At 37.2% G+C, this 14,027-nt stretch overlaps 3 protein-coding genes across 3 annotated transcripts; all 3 read left to right on the forward strand.

Moving 5' to 3' along the window:
• The first annotated feature begins 2,253 nt into the window (after positions 1-2,253).
• On the forward strand, positions 2,254-3,349 carry LOC139859864 (uncharacterized). Its single transcript, XM_071848631.1, has 3 exons — positions 2,254-2,352; positions 2,451-2,660; positions 2,858-3,349. Exons 1-3 carry the CDS (start codon positions 2,254-2,256, stop codon positions 3,347-3,349), a joined length of 801 nt encoding a protein of 266 aa, XP_071704732.1.
• Positions 3,350-10,120: 6,771 nt separating this feature from the next.
• LOC139858556 (amino acid transporter AVT1I-like) lies at positions 10,121-11,898 on the forward strand. The gene is made up of 3 exons (XM_071847390.1): positions 10,121-10,255; positions 10,349-10,956; positions 11,205-11,898. The coding sequence occupies exons 1-3, from the start codon at positions 10,132-10,134 to the stop codon at positions 11,727-11,729; spliced, it is 1,257 nt and encodes a 418-aa protein (XP_071703491.1). The 5' UTR covers positions 10,121-10,131; the 3' UTR covers positions 11,730-11,898.
• Positions 11,899-12,436: 538 nt separating this feature from the next.
• Positions 12,437-13,720, forward strand: LOC139859865 (protein ALP1-like). The gene has a single exon (XM_071848633.1). It carries the CDS (start codon positions 12,437-12,439, stop codon positions 13,718-13,720), a length of 1,284 nt encoding a protein of 427 aa, XP_071704734.1.
• Positions 13,721-14,027: the final 307 nt, after the last annotated feature.

A 14,027-nucleotide genomic window follows, 5' to 3' on the forward strand; every position in this document is an offset into this window, starting at 1 on the left:
TGAACGAGAAGTACCGTCCCAGAACCGAGGTCAATAAGCTCAAGACAGAACTTAGAGGGTTACGAACCCAAGGATTTGATATTACCACGTACGAAAGACGATTCACAGAATTGTGCCTATTGTGTCCGGGAGCATTCGAAGATGAGGAAGAGAAGATCGATGCGTTTGTGAAAGGATTACCGGAAATAATCCAAGAAGATATAAGTTCACACGAGCCCGCCTCCATACAACAGGCATGTAGAATGGCTCACAAACTAGTGAACCAAATTGAAGAAAGAATTAAAGAACAGACTGCTGAAGAGGCCAATGTGAAGCAAGTCAAAAGAAAGTGGGAGGAAAACGGTGATAAGAATCACCAATACAACAACAACAGCAATTACAACAATAATCGCAACAATTATCCCAACAATCGCAACATCAATCGCAACTACAACAAACAGCCCAACAACAACAACAACAACAACAACAACAACAACAGCAACTACGACAATCATCCCAACAACAATAATAACCGTAACAACAACAACAATCAGAAGCAGCTATGCCAAAGGTGTGAAAAGTATCACTCGGGGTTCTGCACCAAATTTTGCAACAAGTGTAAAAGAAATGGTCATAGCACGGCGAAGTGTGAGGTCTACGGACCAGGGGTTAATAGAACGAAAGTAACAAATGGTGTCGGAACGAGTAATGGCGGAGCAAGTAGTGTCGGAGCAAGTTATGCCAATGTAGTTTGTTATAAATGTGGAAAATCGGGCCACATTATTAGAAATTGCCCGAACCAGGAGAACACGAATGGACAAGGCCGCGGAAGAGTTTTCAATATTAATGCGGCAGAGGCACAGAAAGACCCGGAGCTTGTTACGGGTACGTTTCTTATTGACAATAAATCTGCTTACGTTTTATTTGATTCGGGTGCGGATAGAAGCTATATGAGTAGAGATTTTTGTGCTAAATTAAGTTGTCCATTGATGCCTTTGGATAGTAAATTTTTACTCGAATTAGCAAATGGTAAATTAATTTCAGCAGATAATATATGTCGGAATCGAGAAATTAAACTGGTTAGCGAAACATTTAAGATTGATTTGATACCAGTAGAGTTAGGGAGTTTTGATGTGATAATCGGTATGGACTGGTTGAAAGAAGTGAAAGCAGAGATCGTTTGTTACAAAAATGCAATTCGCATTATACGAGAAAAAGGAAAACCCTTAATGGTGTACGGAGAAAAGGGCAACACGAAGCTACATATTATTAGTAATTTGAAGGCACAAAAACTAATAACAAAAGGTTGCTATGCTGTTCTAGCACACGTCGAGAAAGTACAAACTGAAGAAAAGAGCATCAATGATGTTCCCATTGCAAAAGAATTTCCCGATGTATTTCCGAAAGAATTACCGGGATTACCCCCACAGCGATCCGTTGAATTTCAAATAGATCTTGTACCAGGAGCTGCACCAATAGCTCGTGCTCCTTACAGACTCGCACCCAGCGAGATGAAAGAACTGCAAAGCCAATTACAAGAACTTTTAAAGCGTAGTTTCATTCAACCAAGCACATCACTGTGAGGAGCTCCTGTTTTGTTTGTCAAGAAGAAAGATGGTACATTCAGGTTGTGTATCGACTACCGAGAGTTGAACAAACTTACCATCAAGAACCGCTACCCACTACCGAGAATCGACGACTTATTTGATCAACTACAAGGCTCGTCTGTTTATTCAAAGATTGACTTACGTTCTGGGTATCATCAAATGCGGGTGAAAGAAGATGATATTCCAAAGACTGCTTTCAGAACACGTTACGGTCATTACGAGTTTATGGTCATGCCGTTTGGTTTAACTAATGCACCAGCTGTGTTCATGGACCTTATGAACCGAGTGTGTGGACCATACCTTGACAAGTTTGTCATTGTTTTCATTGATGACATATTTATTTACTCAAAGAATGACCAAGAACACGGTGAACATTTGAGAAAGGTGTTAAAAGTATTGAGGAAGAAAGAATTGTGCGCTAAGTTTTCAAAGTATGCATTTTGGTTGGAAGAAGTTCAATTCCTCAGTCACATAGTGAACAAAGAAGGTATTAAGGTGGATCCGGCAAAGATAGAAACTGTTGAAAAGTGGGAAACCCCGAAAACTCCGAAACACATACGCCAGTTTTTAGGACTAGCTGGTTACTACAGAAGGTTCATCCAAGACTTTTCCAGAATAGCAAAACCCTTGACTGCATTAACGCATAAAGGGAAGAAATTTAAATGGAATGGGTGGAGGTGTGTGGGACCCGCAAAAGCTGAAACCATTGTTGAAGAGGTGCATAGTGGATCTTGTGCTCTTCACTCAGGATATAAAACTATTGCTGGCAAGATAATGCGCATGGGCTATTTCTGGCCTACTCTATATCGTGATGTTGCGTAAATTGTTAAGCGGTGTAAAAGTTGTCAAAGACATGCACCACAGAATCGCAAACCACGACATGATATGATTCCAATTGATTCACCATGGCCATTTTATAAATGGGCCAACGATATTGTGGGACCCTTTCCACCAGGTGCAGGAAATGTAAAGTTCCTGATTGTAGCTATTGATTATTTCACTAAATGGGTGGAGGCAAAGGCCTTACGCACAATAACTGGAGTGCAAGTGCGGAATTTTGTATGGGAATACATTGTATGTAGATTTGGTATTCCGCGGGAACTTGTATGTGATAATGGAGCGCAGATTGCGAAAGATCCATTTTTAAGTTGGTATGCGGAACTAAATATAAATCAAATATTTACATCTGTGGCACATCCGCAAGCAAATGGATTGTGCAAAGTCACTAACCGCGACATTGTTAGCGGTATTAAAAACGTTTGAATGAAAAGCGAAAAGGATGGGTTGATGAACTTTCAAATGTACTATGGGCTCATCGCACTACTTTCAAGAAAAGTACAGGCGAAACACCTTTTAGCCTAGTATATGGTTCTGAAGCAATAATCCCCGCAGAAATCTTTGTTGAAACGCACAGAGTTGCTAATTTTGATGAAAGTGCGAATGCGGAAGGCATTTGTGAAAATCTAAATTTCATTGAAGAACGCAGGCTTATGGCCGCAATACGTGAGGCAAATAATAAGCAGCAAATTGCTAAGTATTATAACAAGAAGGTGCGCACGTTAGCCTTTGATGTTGGAGAATGGGTTTTGCGTAATAATGAAGCAAGTCGTGCTGAGAAACAAGGGAAGTTGGGACCCAATTGGGAGGGACCATACCAGATAGTGGGAATTAATGCAGCAGGCTCTTATAAACTCCAAGACATCGATGGGCGCAATATACGTAACGCGTGGCATGCTACTTTGTTGAAACGATATTATATGTAAATAACACAAGTATGCGAAATTTTATGTGCATTCTAGTGATTCATGTTAATGTGTGTAGCAAATAAGTTTGCAATATTGTGTAAAATGAATAAAACAAAAGGTTTTTGTTCATCATAATGATTGTATGTCTATGCGTAATTTCAAAGTACAACGCGTTTAATACAACCATAAATGAAATCAAACAAGTGATGGAGAAGACCACTTGATGCTAAATGAAAACAATTTGACGTGTATGCGAAAGGAATTCAGTTTGTTAACTTTTTCCCAAAGTATTAGATCTAGCCATACTTGGATGCTTCGCAATAAACACAAATTTTTGCCTAAGGATCGTTTCAGCGGACTTAGAAGATTCATAATGTGCATAATAGCACGTGCATACAGGTTGTTTCGCATAAAGTAGTTGTTTGTTATGTGCACAATAATAAACAATGAAATTGCAAAGGACAATGCTAGTAATTATGAATGATATAATCAAAGCGCTATATAAATAAAGGCAATTGCAATTGATAAATAAAATTTTATTATAAGTTCCGCGGAAGGTACAACAAATCATATCATTAAAACGCGCTTATAAATGCGCTTACATAATGCGAAATCCTATTCCTGGGTAGTTAAGTCTAAACTAATGATGTCTTTGAAGGGAGCATCCTTGTTTTGACTTATAGCTTCTAATTTTGGAATAGGGATAATGCGGATTCCTTCCCTAGCCAATGCAACCATCTCTTCTGCCTCTTCAATAGGGCAGATTAATTTCTCAATATACTCTGGCATTGGCTCCGGAAGAACAGCAATCTTGCCAACCTCCTAAAGAAATTTTACTCGCTCAAGTTGTTGTAGCGCAGTCACATAAGTATCAAATTTCTGCGAAACGTCCGCAGAATCCATGATTTTTTGCCCAAGTTCAGGCAAATGTTCGTGGAGTTTCGCAAAGCTAGATTCCGCGGTTGCTTTTGAGGATAAGGCTGCAGTTAGTTCAGTTTGGGTTTGCAAGAGTTTGTTTTTCATTGTATCATGCGCGACTTGAAGGTTGTCCATTTCAATTGCTTTTTCAGAAAGTTGCTTTTTTAAATCATTCACGGAATTTTTTGTTGTTTGCAATTCCGTGGTGATGGAAGAGAGTTGGGACCGTGTGATTGCGTGCTTGGTTTGTTCTTTCTTCAAAACTTCAGCAAACTTCTCTTGTCGGGACATTGCATCATATGCAGATGCAAGTGTCATATAGAAGTTCTGCGCAAAACAGTTGAATGAGTCGCTGTATGAAAGTTTGCTAAGTTCAGAGCATAGATCATGGGGAAGGGCAAGCTTCATATGTTGCCTTTGGTCCAGTGCGGCTTCTGGAGAGGCGAATAGATAACCCTGCAGGCCATCTATTTTGATTGACTTTATTGCGCTGGGAGGAGTGCGCCAGATGTCTTCATATTTGGATAAGTCAAAGGTTGGTAGAGAACTAGCCTGTGTAGATGGTGGTGGAGTAATGGATGTCTCTGCTGCAACACGTATAAGGAATATAAACGAAGGAAGAAATATTAAAATGACAGAACACTATAGGTGTTATTGGAAATACAAATTATAATATGTGACGATTCGCATTACCAGTCTCAAATGCAGGTGGAACAACTGAGCTAGACAGAGTAAACCTCTTCACGGATCCTGTAAGTGGAGAGGTAGCGAGTCGTTTGCTGGGAGTCATTGTTGTTCGTTGAGCGCTGGTGGAAGGAGATTTTTGTGCAGCCTTTGATGATGATTTTGACTCGGGGCTCTTAAGCCTCTCTGCAAGAAATGCTTTTGTGTCATCTTTCTTTTCGATTTCAGAAACCCTCATGATGATGATGATGAGTAAATGTGAAAGTTGTTTGTGTGAATGAATCAATATAACGGGGAGAGAAAGTATGATGGAAAAAATGATAATCAACTTCTATATATATGGAGGAAAATGTAATTTCAACTGTATAATCCCTTAACGGCTATATGCGCAGATAAAAACTCGGCAAATAACAATAGCCGTTACGGAAAAATAATAATACTTTTATGCCTCACTGTAGTGCGTGCATCATATGCACAAAAGGACAAACTATAACTTTTTCTTTTTTAAGAGTTTATTGTCTTACTTTTTCTGCGAAAATGTAACACAATAAACTGGGGGACTTGATCATATACATACTTATGTATATGTATATATTCAGTGCGAAAGGCCATTTGAAGGCGAAAGCACAAGACAATTGAACCGCAGTGTGAATGCGGTGGGATTGCGCAGAACATTAAAGAGTGCGAAGGCTTCTCCCAGTGTTTATGCAGAATGTCTAAGTGCCCGCACAACTTACTTTCGCGTAACTCCTGGACATATAAATAGGGAACTTGGCCTCTCATTTTAGGTTGTTGATTCTGGAAGGGTTGGCCTAGCCATATTGATTTCTCTCGTGACTTTGCCCGAGACTAAATCATTGTTTGGTTAAGGTAATTTGCGAAGACCGGGACATGGTTGTTGATCGTTTAGCACTTAACGAAATATGACAATAAGGTCCCAAAACCATAATCGACATCCACTATACCCCCTCATTGCACTCAATCCTTGATTAACCGTAGTAGGATAATCTAGGATTGATCAGTACAGACTCATACGAAGCGATAGATTTGGACAATATTGTTGCTTTGTGGCTATCATATTATTGGAAGACTTGTAATAGTTAGTTTCGGTGTATGACTATAATTGAGTCTTTGAAGTTAAGTTATTTTTGCTTTGGTTCTTTTAATTTGTATGCCAAATTGAGACTGAAATTAAATGAAATTTTTATTTGTTATTTGGCTTCAGCTTAGTTCTTTAATTAGATGTACATTTTCATGTTTAGTGCAGGTCCATGTAATTAGTGTGTATGCTCTGTTAAATACATGTTATGTATGTTTAATATTAGGTAGAATGAATTGAAATATAAAATATATATACAATATAAAAATATTTCCCTAAAAAACTGAATATTTGTTATTTGCTATACAATAGAGATGGGTGTTTTGATGTGAAACTGGTCTCTTAAACATTTTAGAAGCAGGTTTAGTAATAATGATCAGGTCTCTAAACTGCTTTAGAAACAGGTTGAAGTTTAAAAGACGTCTCAAAGCACCCAGAATAGAAACGGGCTCCTTAAAAGTCTTACAAATGTCCCCCTTTAGAAACGGGTTGAAGAACACGTCTCTAAAGTAGCAAACAACACATTTCTAAACACATTTTCTGTAGTAGTGTGCCGTTTTGTTCAAAATTCCATCTAACAACTTTCCTGCCATCTCCTTAGTCATAAAGAACTACTCTTCCTCTTCCCCATAATCTCAATCATTTTCCACAAAACCTTCATCACTGCGTTCATGCTCCGTATCATCAACCAAAGTGTTCAACTGATTGAATAGCTTAAACAATTGCTATTTGGAAATTGACTTTCCTTTGCCGGTATGCTTTACATTCACATAAGCTGTTCTCTTAAAAGAAACATTGTGTGTTCCTCGCCTGGCCTTCCACATTCCGCCACTAGAACTTTCCATCAATGGTTTTCAATTGTGGTATGGTTTCATGCACATGCTCTTCTGCTGCACCAGTGTGCAATTGATCTTCTTCCTCAATTGAAGTTTCTTCAAGAGTTAGATGATCCACTGGTATATTCTCAATGATGTTTTCGTTGATTGGTTCGAGTGCTGCTTTTGCTGAAGTTGTTTCAGTTGCCTTTATGCTCTTGGTATTCTTGCTGGTCTTTGAAACGGATGGCGCCATATGTTGGTACGCTTTTCCGTGTAACGGTAGTAGGGTACCAGTACAAGACAATAACTACTTAGCGTGGAGCGTATGATGCTGACTGATGTTTGCCCTCGAGAAATAATCTCTGCAGACCCGAAACAAGAATAAGAGATCCGTGGGGTGGCCTCAATCAGTCTGGGTATCAATCTGTAATTGATCCGTCTAGTGTATTGCTGCTAAGCGGCTAATGTATGTTTAGAGTGAGAAAGAACTATGTGAGAGAGAAAGTGTACTTCCCTCTGAATGAAGTTCAAATCAGATGATGATAAATGTGGTGACCCAGGTGGTCTATTTATAGGCGTAGAATGTCTGAAATTCTCGTGATACACGTGTCAATCGCTGATTAATTCTGTTATGCGAAGTATCCGGAAGGTCGGTGGCGTGTGTTGACGTGGCTGCGTGCTGCTCACGCGCCTAGTAAAAGGGCTTAAGAATAGAAGCTGCATGCAGGGCATACGTATGACGTTGGGCGGTAAATACTGAAAACCGCCCAATATTGTTATCTTTTGTGCTCTTTGATCCATTTTTCTGTGTAAAAAATAGTGTTTTTATGCGTGTATCCCCTAGGATACACCATTAGTCTCAAATAAAAAATACGGAAAGGATTGTACTATACGTCTATACAGCTGAAAGATGAGAGGGAGAAGAGAAATTTTAGGAGTGGTTAAGTTGTGGATATACATATTTGCCCTTTTACTGATTATTTATCATTTATATATTTGTGGCTCAAACCGTTTTCACCAAAATTTTAAATAAAACGTTCTCACCATTGCTACCCTGGCTTACGATGTCTCATGCATACATTTTTAGTTATAGTTATAGTTATTATTACTGTGTTGTTACAATGCAGTCTTTGAAGTAAGGTCTTAGTTGACAATTAATCTAAGACTTTGAAATTTGACAATTGTATCTTATCATCATCTTTTAGGATCGTGGCTTAACAAAGTGTGTTATCAAGTAATTATTATTAGGCAATGATCCAATTATGATGATAAGAACTAAGAGAGAAAATTAGGAAAGGATTGTTTATTGCCAAAGATATTACTCAAAGATATTAACCCGCATACATATCCTTAGGTCTCATTTAAGATGCAATAAAGGACATCAATAATCACCAAAGAACGTTTGCTTCAATGGTATCATCCCTCAGTGTGGAAGGGTCCGTGATTAGTTGCCAAGCAACCCGGGTTCAATTTCTGGGAGCGGAAAGTTTTCTCTCCAATTTCCTGCGATTAGTTGCCAAGCAACCCAGGTCCCTCGATTACTTGCCAAGCGACCTGGGTAGGAGTTTCCTTCTAGCGTGTGTGAGTGCAAATGATGAGAGTCGTTGAAATAAATAATCCGCTGATGCAAATTCGACGTTAAAAAAAGAAAAAAGAAAAAAAGGGATATCACTAATCAAAGGGCATTTGGCCTAGCAGTATTGACGTAACTCATCAATTTTTAGGTTGTGTCACTACTGCAAAAAAGGGAAATGGAAACCGGTTTTAAGGGCCTTAGAAACCGGTATTAAAACCGGTTTCTATGCATAGGGATTTATAAAGTGGAGACCGGTTTTAAAACCGGTCTCTAAAATTGACTTTGGAAACCGGTTTTTAGTAAAAAAACAGGTTTCTAATCTTAAGAATAGAAACTGTTTTTTAATAAAAATCGGTTTTTATTCTCAATTGTTTTTAAAAAAAATATATATGTTATAAAGCAGATTCATGTGTTCTTTCCTAGTCTATGACCAGCCCACTATTGCAAACATTCACAGATGAATTCATAAAACTCAATTCATATTTATCCAGTTATGTCAAAAGAACGTTACAAACGTAAAACATCAATGAAACGATTGTAAGCAAATGGGAGTCCGAAGCTTCTCGATGAGGTATTTGAAGATTTACAGCCTTGTTGTATTTCCTCTCTAGGGGCTGTCAATTTAAACAAACATTTATAAAAATTGGGTAAGAAAAATGTTAATTGTAATTCGGTTGCAGACTTACTTCATGAAACACGATTGTAAGCAGATGTGTGCTTCTTCTTAGGTGATGTAGATATATATAGCCAACAATAATTAATAAATCAAAAAGTATAGTAGTTAACTAGTTAAGTATTAAAAATATACATGACTAACAATAATAATCAAATCATTGTAGTGGAACTTACAAAAGTAAATAAACTAACTCGATCGTGTTACCAAGTTTCACTTTGTGCATAAATGTGTTGGTGTATTTGAAAGTGTTCTATGAGAAATTTTAATGGAGTGAATGGAAGATGGAAGTGATGGTAAAGGGTAAAGTGAGATTTTGATTTTGGTTGATATGTTTAAATTTTCATCTCTCCCGCTCAAAAAATTCAGACACTTTTTCGCATCGAGACTAGTTTTAATTAGAAAGGGTTTCTAAAGTGAAACAATAGAAACCGGTTTTACGTAAAAAGAGGTTTTCAAAGTTGGAACCGGTTTTTAATAAGGAACCGGTTCCTAAAGTAGACTTTAAGAACCGATTTTTTTTTTTTTAATCGGTTTCTCATTTTCGCCTAAAAAACCGGTTCCTTTAACTTTTGGAAACCTGTGTTTAGTGTATATCCTCAAAATTGCTTTCTAAAAGGGGTTTCTATACTCATTTGTGTAGTAGTGTGTGCTTGAGTTCCTTAAAGGACTATTCATAATTGAGTGTGTGTTTGCTGGTAAAATAAGTTGTTGACTACACCAATTGATACGGTTGGGTGCACCATTGAAAAAATATGTAGCTAACCAATCAACTACAAAATGTAACATTTTACTTTACACCTTTTACTCTCTATTTCAGTAAATTATACAAATTCATGTTCTGCTTAATCAGCACCACTTATTTTCCATGACAATTTATATATGAAGCAATACTTAATTTGTTAAAAAGTTCTAATCCACTACGAAACTTTTTATGCATGTGACTAACAAACCACTATAATACAATACCTATAAATGAGCCTCTCTTCATCTACAAACCAACACTACTTGTTGGTATTATTAAAAGGAAATATGAACACCAACAATGTGGAGAGAATGCATAGCAAAAATCAACATCAACAACAATCACATGAAGCATCACAAAAAGGAACCACCTTCTTAAGAACTTGCTTTAATGGAGTAAATACTTTATCAGGTAATAAAAAGATGTTAGCATTTACATTAGGCATCATCTATCTCATATATATCTCAACTACAATGTTTTTTTTTTTTTTTTTTTTTTTTTCAGGCGTTGGCATATTATCAGTCCCATATGCGCTCTCAAAAGGAGGTTGGTTAAGCTTATTGTTACTACTGTCTGTTGCTGTTTTCTGTTTCTACACGGGATTACTTCTTCGTAAATGCATGGATTCAGATCCACTCATTAAAACCTACCCGGATATAGGCCAGGTGGCGTTCGGGAAAAAAGGAAGAGCACTAGTTTCAACATTCTTGTACCTTGAGCTTTTCTTTGTGGCGGTTGAGTTTTTAATTATGGAAGGTGACAATTTACAGAAGCTTTTTCCAATAGAAAACATTGATCTTATTGGGATGAAAATTGGAGGAAAACAAGGGTTTATTTTGGTGACTGGTCTTGTGGTGTTGCCTACAACTTGGTTGAGAAGTTTGGGGGTTTTGGCTTATGTTTCTGCTGGTGGGGTCATAGCATCAGTAATTCTAGTATTAGCTGTATTATGGGGTGGTTCTTTTGATGGAATTGGATTCCATCAAACAGGGGTACTCTGGGATTGGAGTGGATTGCTAACTGCTGTAAGTTTGTTTACATTTTGTTACTGTGGGCATGCTGTTTTCCCAACAATAAGCAATTCCATGAAGGATAAGTCCCAATTTCCTAAGGTGATCGACTCATTCAAATAATATATAATATTTTATTTTGATTTTAACATATTTAATTTATTTATTGATATTGATTATTAATAGTTAATTAACTGCTATAGTTAGACAATTAGATGTTTACTTTATGACAAACATGAATCTATGTGATTTTTATTTATATTGTAAATTAAGATGTCATATTTTTAACACCTACTTTATGAGTTGTACGTGTTGAATCTCAAATTCTTGATGCATGTTTACAATTGCAGGTTTTACTTGTTTGCTTTATACTGAGCACTATTAGCTATGGATCAATGGCGATATTAGGCTATCTGATGTTTGGGGAACACTTAACATCACAAATTACGATAAATCTTCCCACCAAAAATATGAGTTCAAAAATAGCAATATATACGACACTGATCAATCCCATAACCAAGTATGCCTTAATTTTATCACCAATTTCCTCATCAGTAGAAGAAACATTTCTTTTTCGAGAAAGCAAGATGATGAGTTGTCTGATTCGAACATGTCTTGTGATCAGCACAGTCTTTGTGGCATTGGTGGTACCATTTTTTGGTTATTTGATGGCATTTATTGGTGCATTCATGAGCATTGCAGTGTCCGTATTGTTTCCATGCTTGTGCTATTGGAAGCTTGTCATAGGATTTAAGAAATTTAGGGTGGAAGTTATGCTGATTTTGATGATCTTGTTGATTGGAACTTTTGTTGCAGTTGTAGGAACTTATACTTCTTTAGCAAACATTATGAAGGAGGTTCAACCTAGAAGTTGAACATGATTTTATGATAACACGTATATATTTTTTCATGTTTAGTATCTAATTATGACTTTAATATAACAAGAGAAAAAGTAAAGCAACATGCCAATATGCTTTACCTATTAATCACATTATGTTTGGGGTTGCACTTGTCACCAATAACTTAAGAGAGAAAAAACACATGTTTTGTCTAGAATAGCAAAGAACAAGCATGATGTAGTAGTGTTGCATCCTTTACATCTATATGTTATCTTACACAAACATAAAACCAAGTATCGGCTATGAACATTGTTATGATGTGCATTGCTCCAGTAGTCTCGTCGTTATTAGCTTATCTTAAGCAAGATGTATGAAACTATAAATACATCTTCCATCTCTAAAACACAACCTTACCATCCATTAAGACCATAGATAACGCAGGCGTATGTGTACCCAACCCGCCCACAAACGCCCGGAATGGGGCCTTTGTGAGCGTTTGTGACGGGGCGTTTGTCTTGGAAAAACGCTGTGACAAACGGACGAGAAGAGCACGTGGCACGGTTTGATTGGTGGAAATTTCATAGCCGTTAGGTAGCCGTTGGCTTTTTTTTTTCTTTTTTTTTTTTTTTCCTTTCTTCTATAAATACACACTCTTTATTTTCATTTTTAACACACTTTTATTCACTACACACTCACATATATATAAAAGTTTATATATTTTCTTTGTTTTAGAAACAAAAAATATGGATTTTTTAGCCTTAAGTATCGATTTGTTATTTGATTCAACGTCGTCCGAAGAAGAGGAAGAAATCCAACCAATAACTCGTTTTCAAAGACAACCACGACGTTTTTTAAATAGAGATCGTGAAGCAGCGGGTCAATTATTGTGGAACGATTACTTTTGTGAAAATCCGACGTTTCCAGACGACATTTTCAAGAGACGATTTCGGATGCGTAAAGTTTTATTTCTCCGTATCAAAGACGGTATTCTTCAACACTCTTATACTCCTAATGCCCCCGATCATTTTACTTTTTTCCAACAACGTCCGGATGCACTTGGACGTCTTGGTTTCTCAACTATTCAAAAAATAACTTGCGCGTTACGGCAATTGTCGTATGGGATGACCGCGGATATATTTGATGAATATATTAAAATGGCGGAAAAAACGGGTTATGTTACTTTAAATAATTTTTGCAAGTGTATAATTGACTTATATGGGCGGGAATATTTGAGGAAACCTAATGCAACTAACATTGCTCGGTTGTACTCGGCGCACGAGGAGAATCATGGTTTCAAGGAAATGTTGGGTAGTATTGATTGTATGCATTGGGCATGGAAAAATTGTCCCGTTGCATGGAAAGGTCAATATACGAGAGGTGATCACGGTCACCCGACGATCATGCTTGAAGCGGTTGCTTCATACGATATGTGGATATGGCATGCGTTTTTTGGGATGGCGGGTTCAAACAATGACATTAATGTGTTAAATCATTCTCCGTTGTTTGATTCCCTTCGTAAGGATAGAGTCGCACCTTCACCGTTTGAAGTAAACGAAAACCAGTATCCCTTTAGTTACTACTTGGCGGACGGGATATATCCCGATTGGACAACACTAATAAAGGGATATACGACTCCTATTGAAGAGCCTAGAAAAAAATTTACTAAATTTCAAGCGAGTGCTAGAAAGGATGTTGAGCGTACATTTGGTGTTTTACAAGGTCGGTTTACGATTTTAAAAACACCGGCACGAGTTATGAGTGTTAATAAGATGAGAAGGATAATGTATAGTTGTATTGTTATGCACAACATGATACAAGAAGATAACGGGTTTGCGTTAAGTACTTGGGAACAAGAATTGTTAGATAAACCCGAAAACCGGCCTCGTCGCAATATTCGGAGAAGGGTCAAAGATCGTCGATCACGAGAGAAAGAGATTCGCGATCGAGACGTGCACGATCAACTTCGTGAAGATTTAACGGCTCATATTTGGAACCTCCCGCCAAACTTTCGCTCGATGCATAACTAGTGTTTTTTTTTAATAATGTATTGTAATGTTTTTTTTTTTTTGGGTGTATTTTTTTTTAATTGTAATGTTTTTTTTTAAATAATTAATGTACTTTTGTCTAATTAATTTTATATTTTGTATTAAACAAAATAAAAAATAATTTAAAAACAATAAAAAAAAAAAAAAAAGGAAATGCCACGTCACAGGCTTACCAAGACAAAAGCCCCCCATTACAACTCCCCCCAAAATGTCATGGCCTAGTCACAGTTTTTCTCTAAAAAGTGCAACTCTACCACTCCACGTCACAGTCACCATTATCTATGGTCTA

The sequence above is a fragment of the Rutidosis leptorrhynchoides genome, chromosome 7 (genome assembly GCF_046630445.1).
Source record: "Rutidosis leptorrhynchoides isolate AG116_Rl617_1_P2 chromosome 7, CSIRO_AGI_Rlap_v1, whole genome shotgun sequence".
Taxonomy (NCBI): Eukaryota; Viridiplantae; Streptophyta; class Magnoliopsida; order Asterales; family Asteraceae; genus Rutidosis; species Rutidosis leptorrhynchoides.

Bases quoted from the DNA above. Each gene is read 5' to 3' on its own strand.
- LOC139859864 (XM_071848631.1), top strand. From the start codon at position 2,254: ATGGGTGGAGGTGTGTGGGACCCGCAAAAGCTGAAACCATTGTTGAAG. The intron at 2,353-2,450 runs GCAAGATAATGC...CATGCACCACAG, and splicing joins AGGATATAAAACTATTGCTG to AATCGCAAACCACGACATGA. The intron at 2,661-2,857 runs GTATGTAGATTT...TTGAATGAAAAG, and splicing joins ATTTTGTATGGGAATACATT to CGAAAAGGATGGGTTGATGA.
- LOC139859865 (XM_071848633.1), top strand. From the start codon at position 12,437: ATGGATTTTTTAGCCTTAAGTATCGATTTGTTATTTGATTCAACGTCG.
- LOC139858556 (XM_071847390.1), top strand. From the start codon at position 10,132: ATGAACACCAACAATGTGGAGAGAATGCATAGCAAAAATCAACATCAA. The intron at 10,256-10,348 runs GTAATAAAAAGA...TTTTTTTTTCAG, and splicing joins TGGAGTAAATACTTTATCAG to GCGTTGGCATATTATCAGTC. The intron at 10,957-11,204 runs GTGATCGACTCA...TTACAATTGCAG, and splicing joins ATAAGTCCCAATTTCCTAAG to GTTTTACTTGTTTGCTTTAT.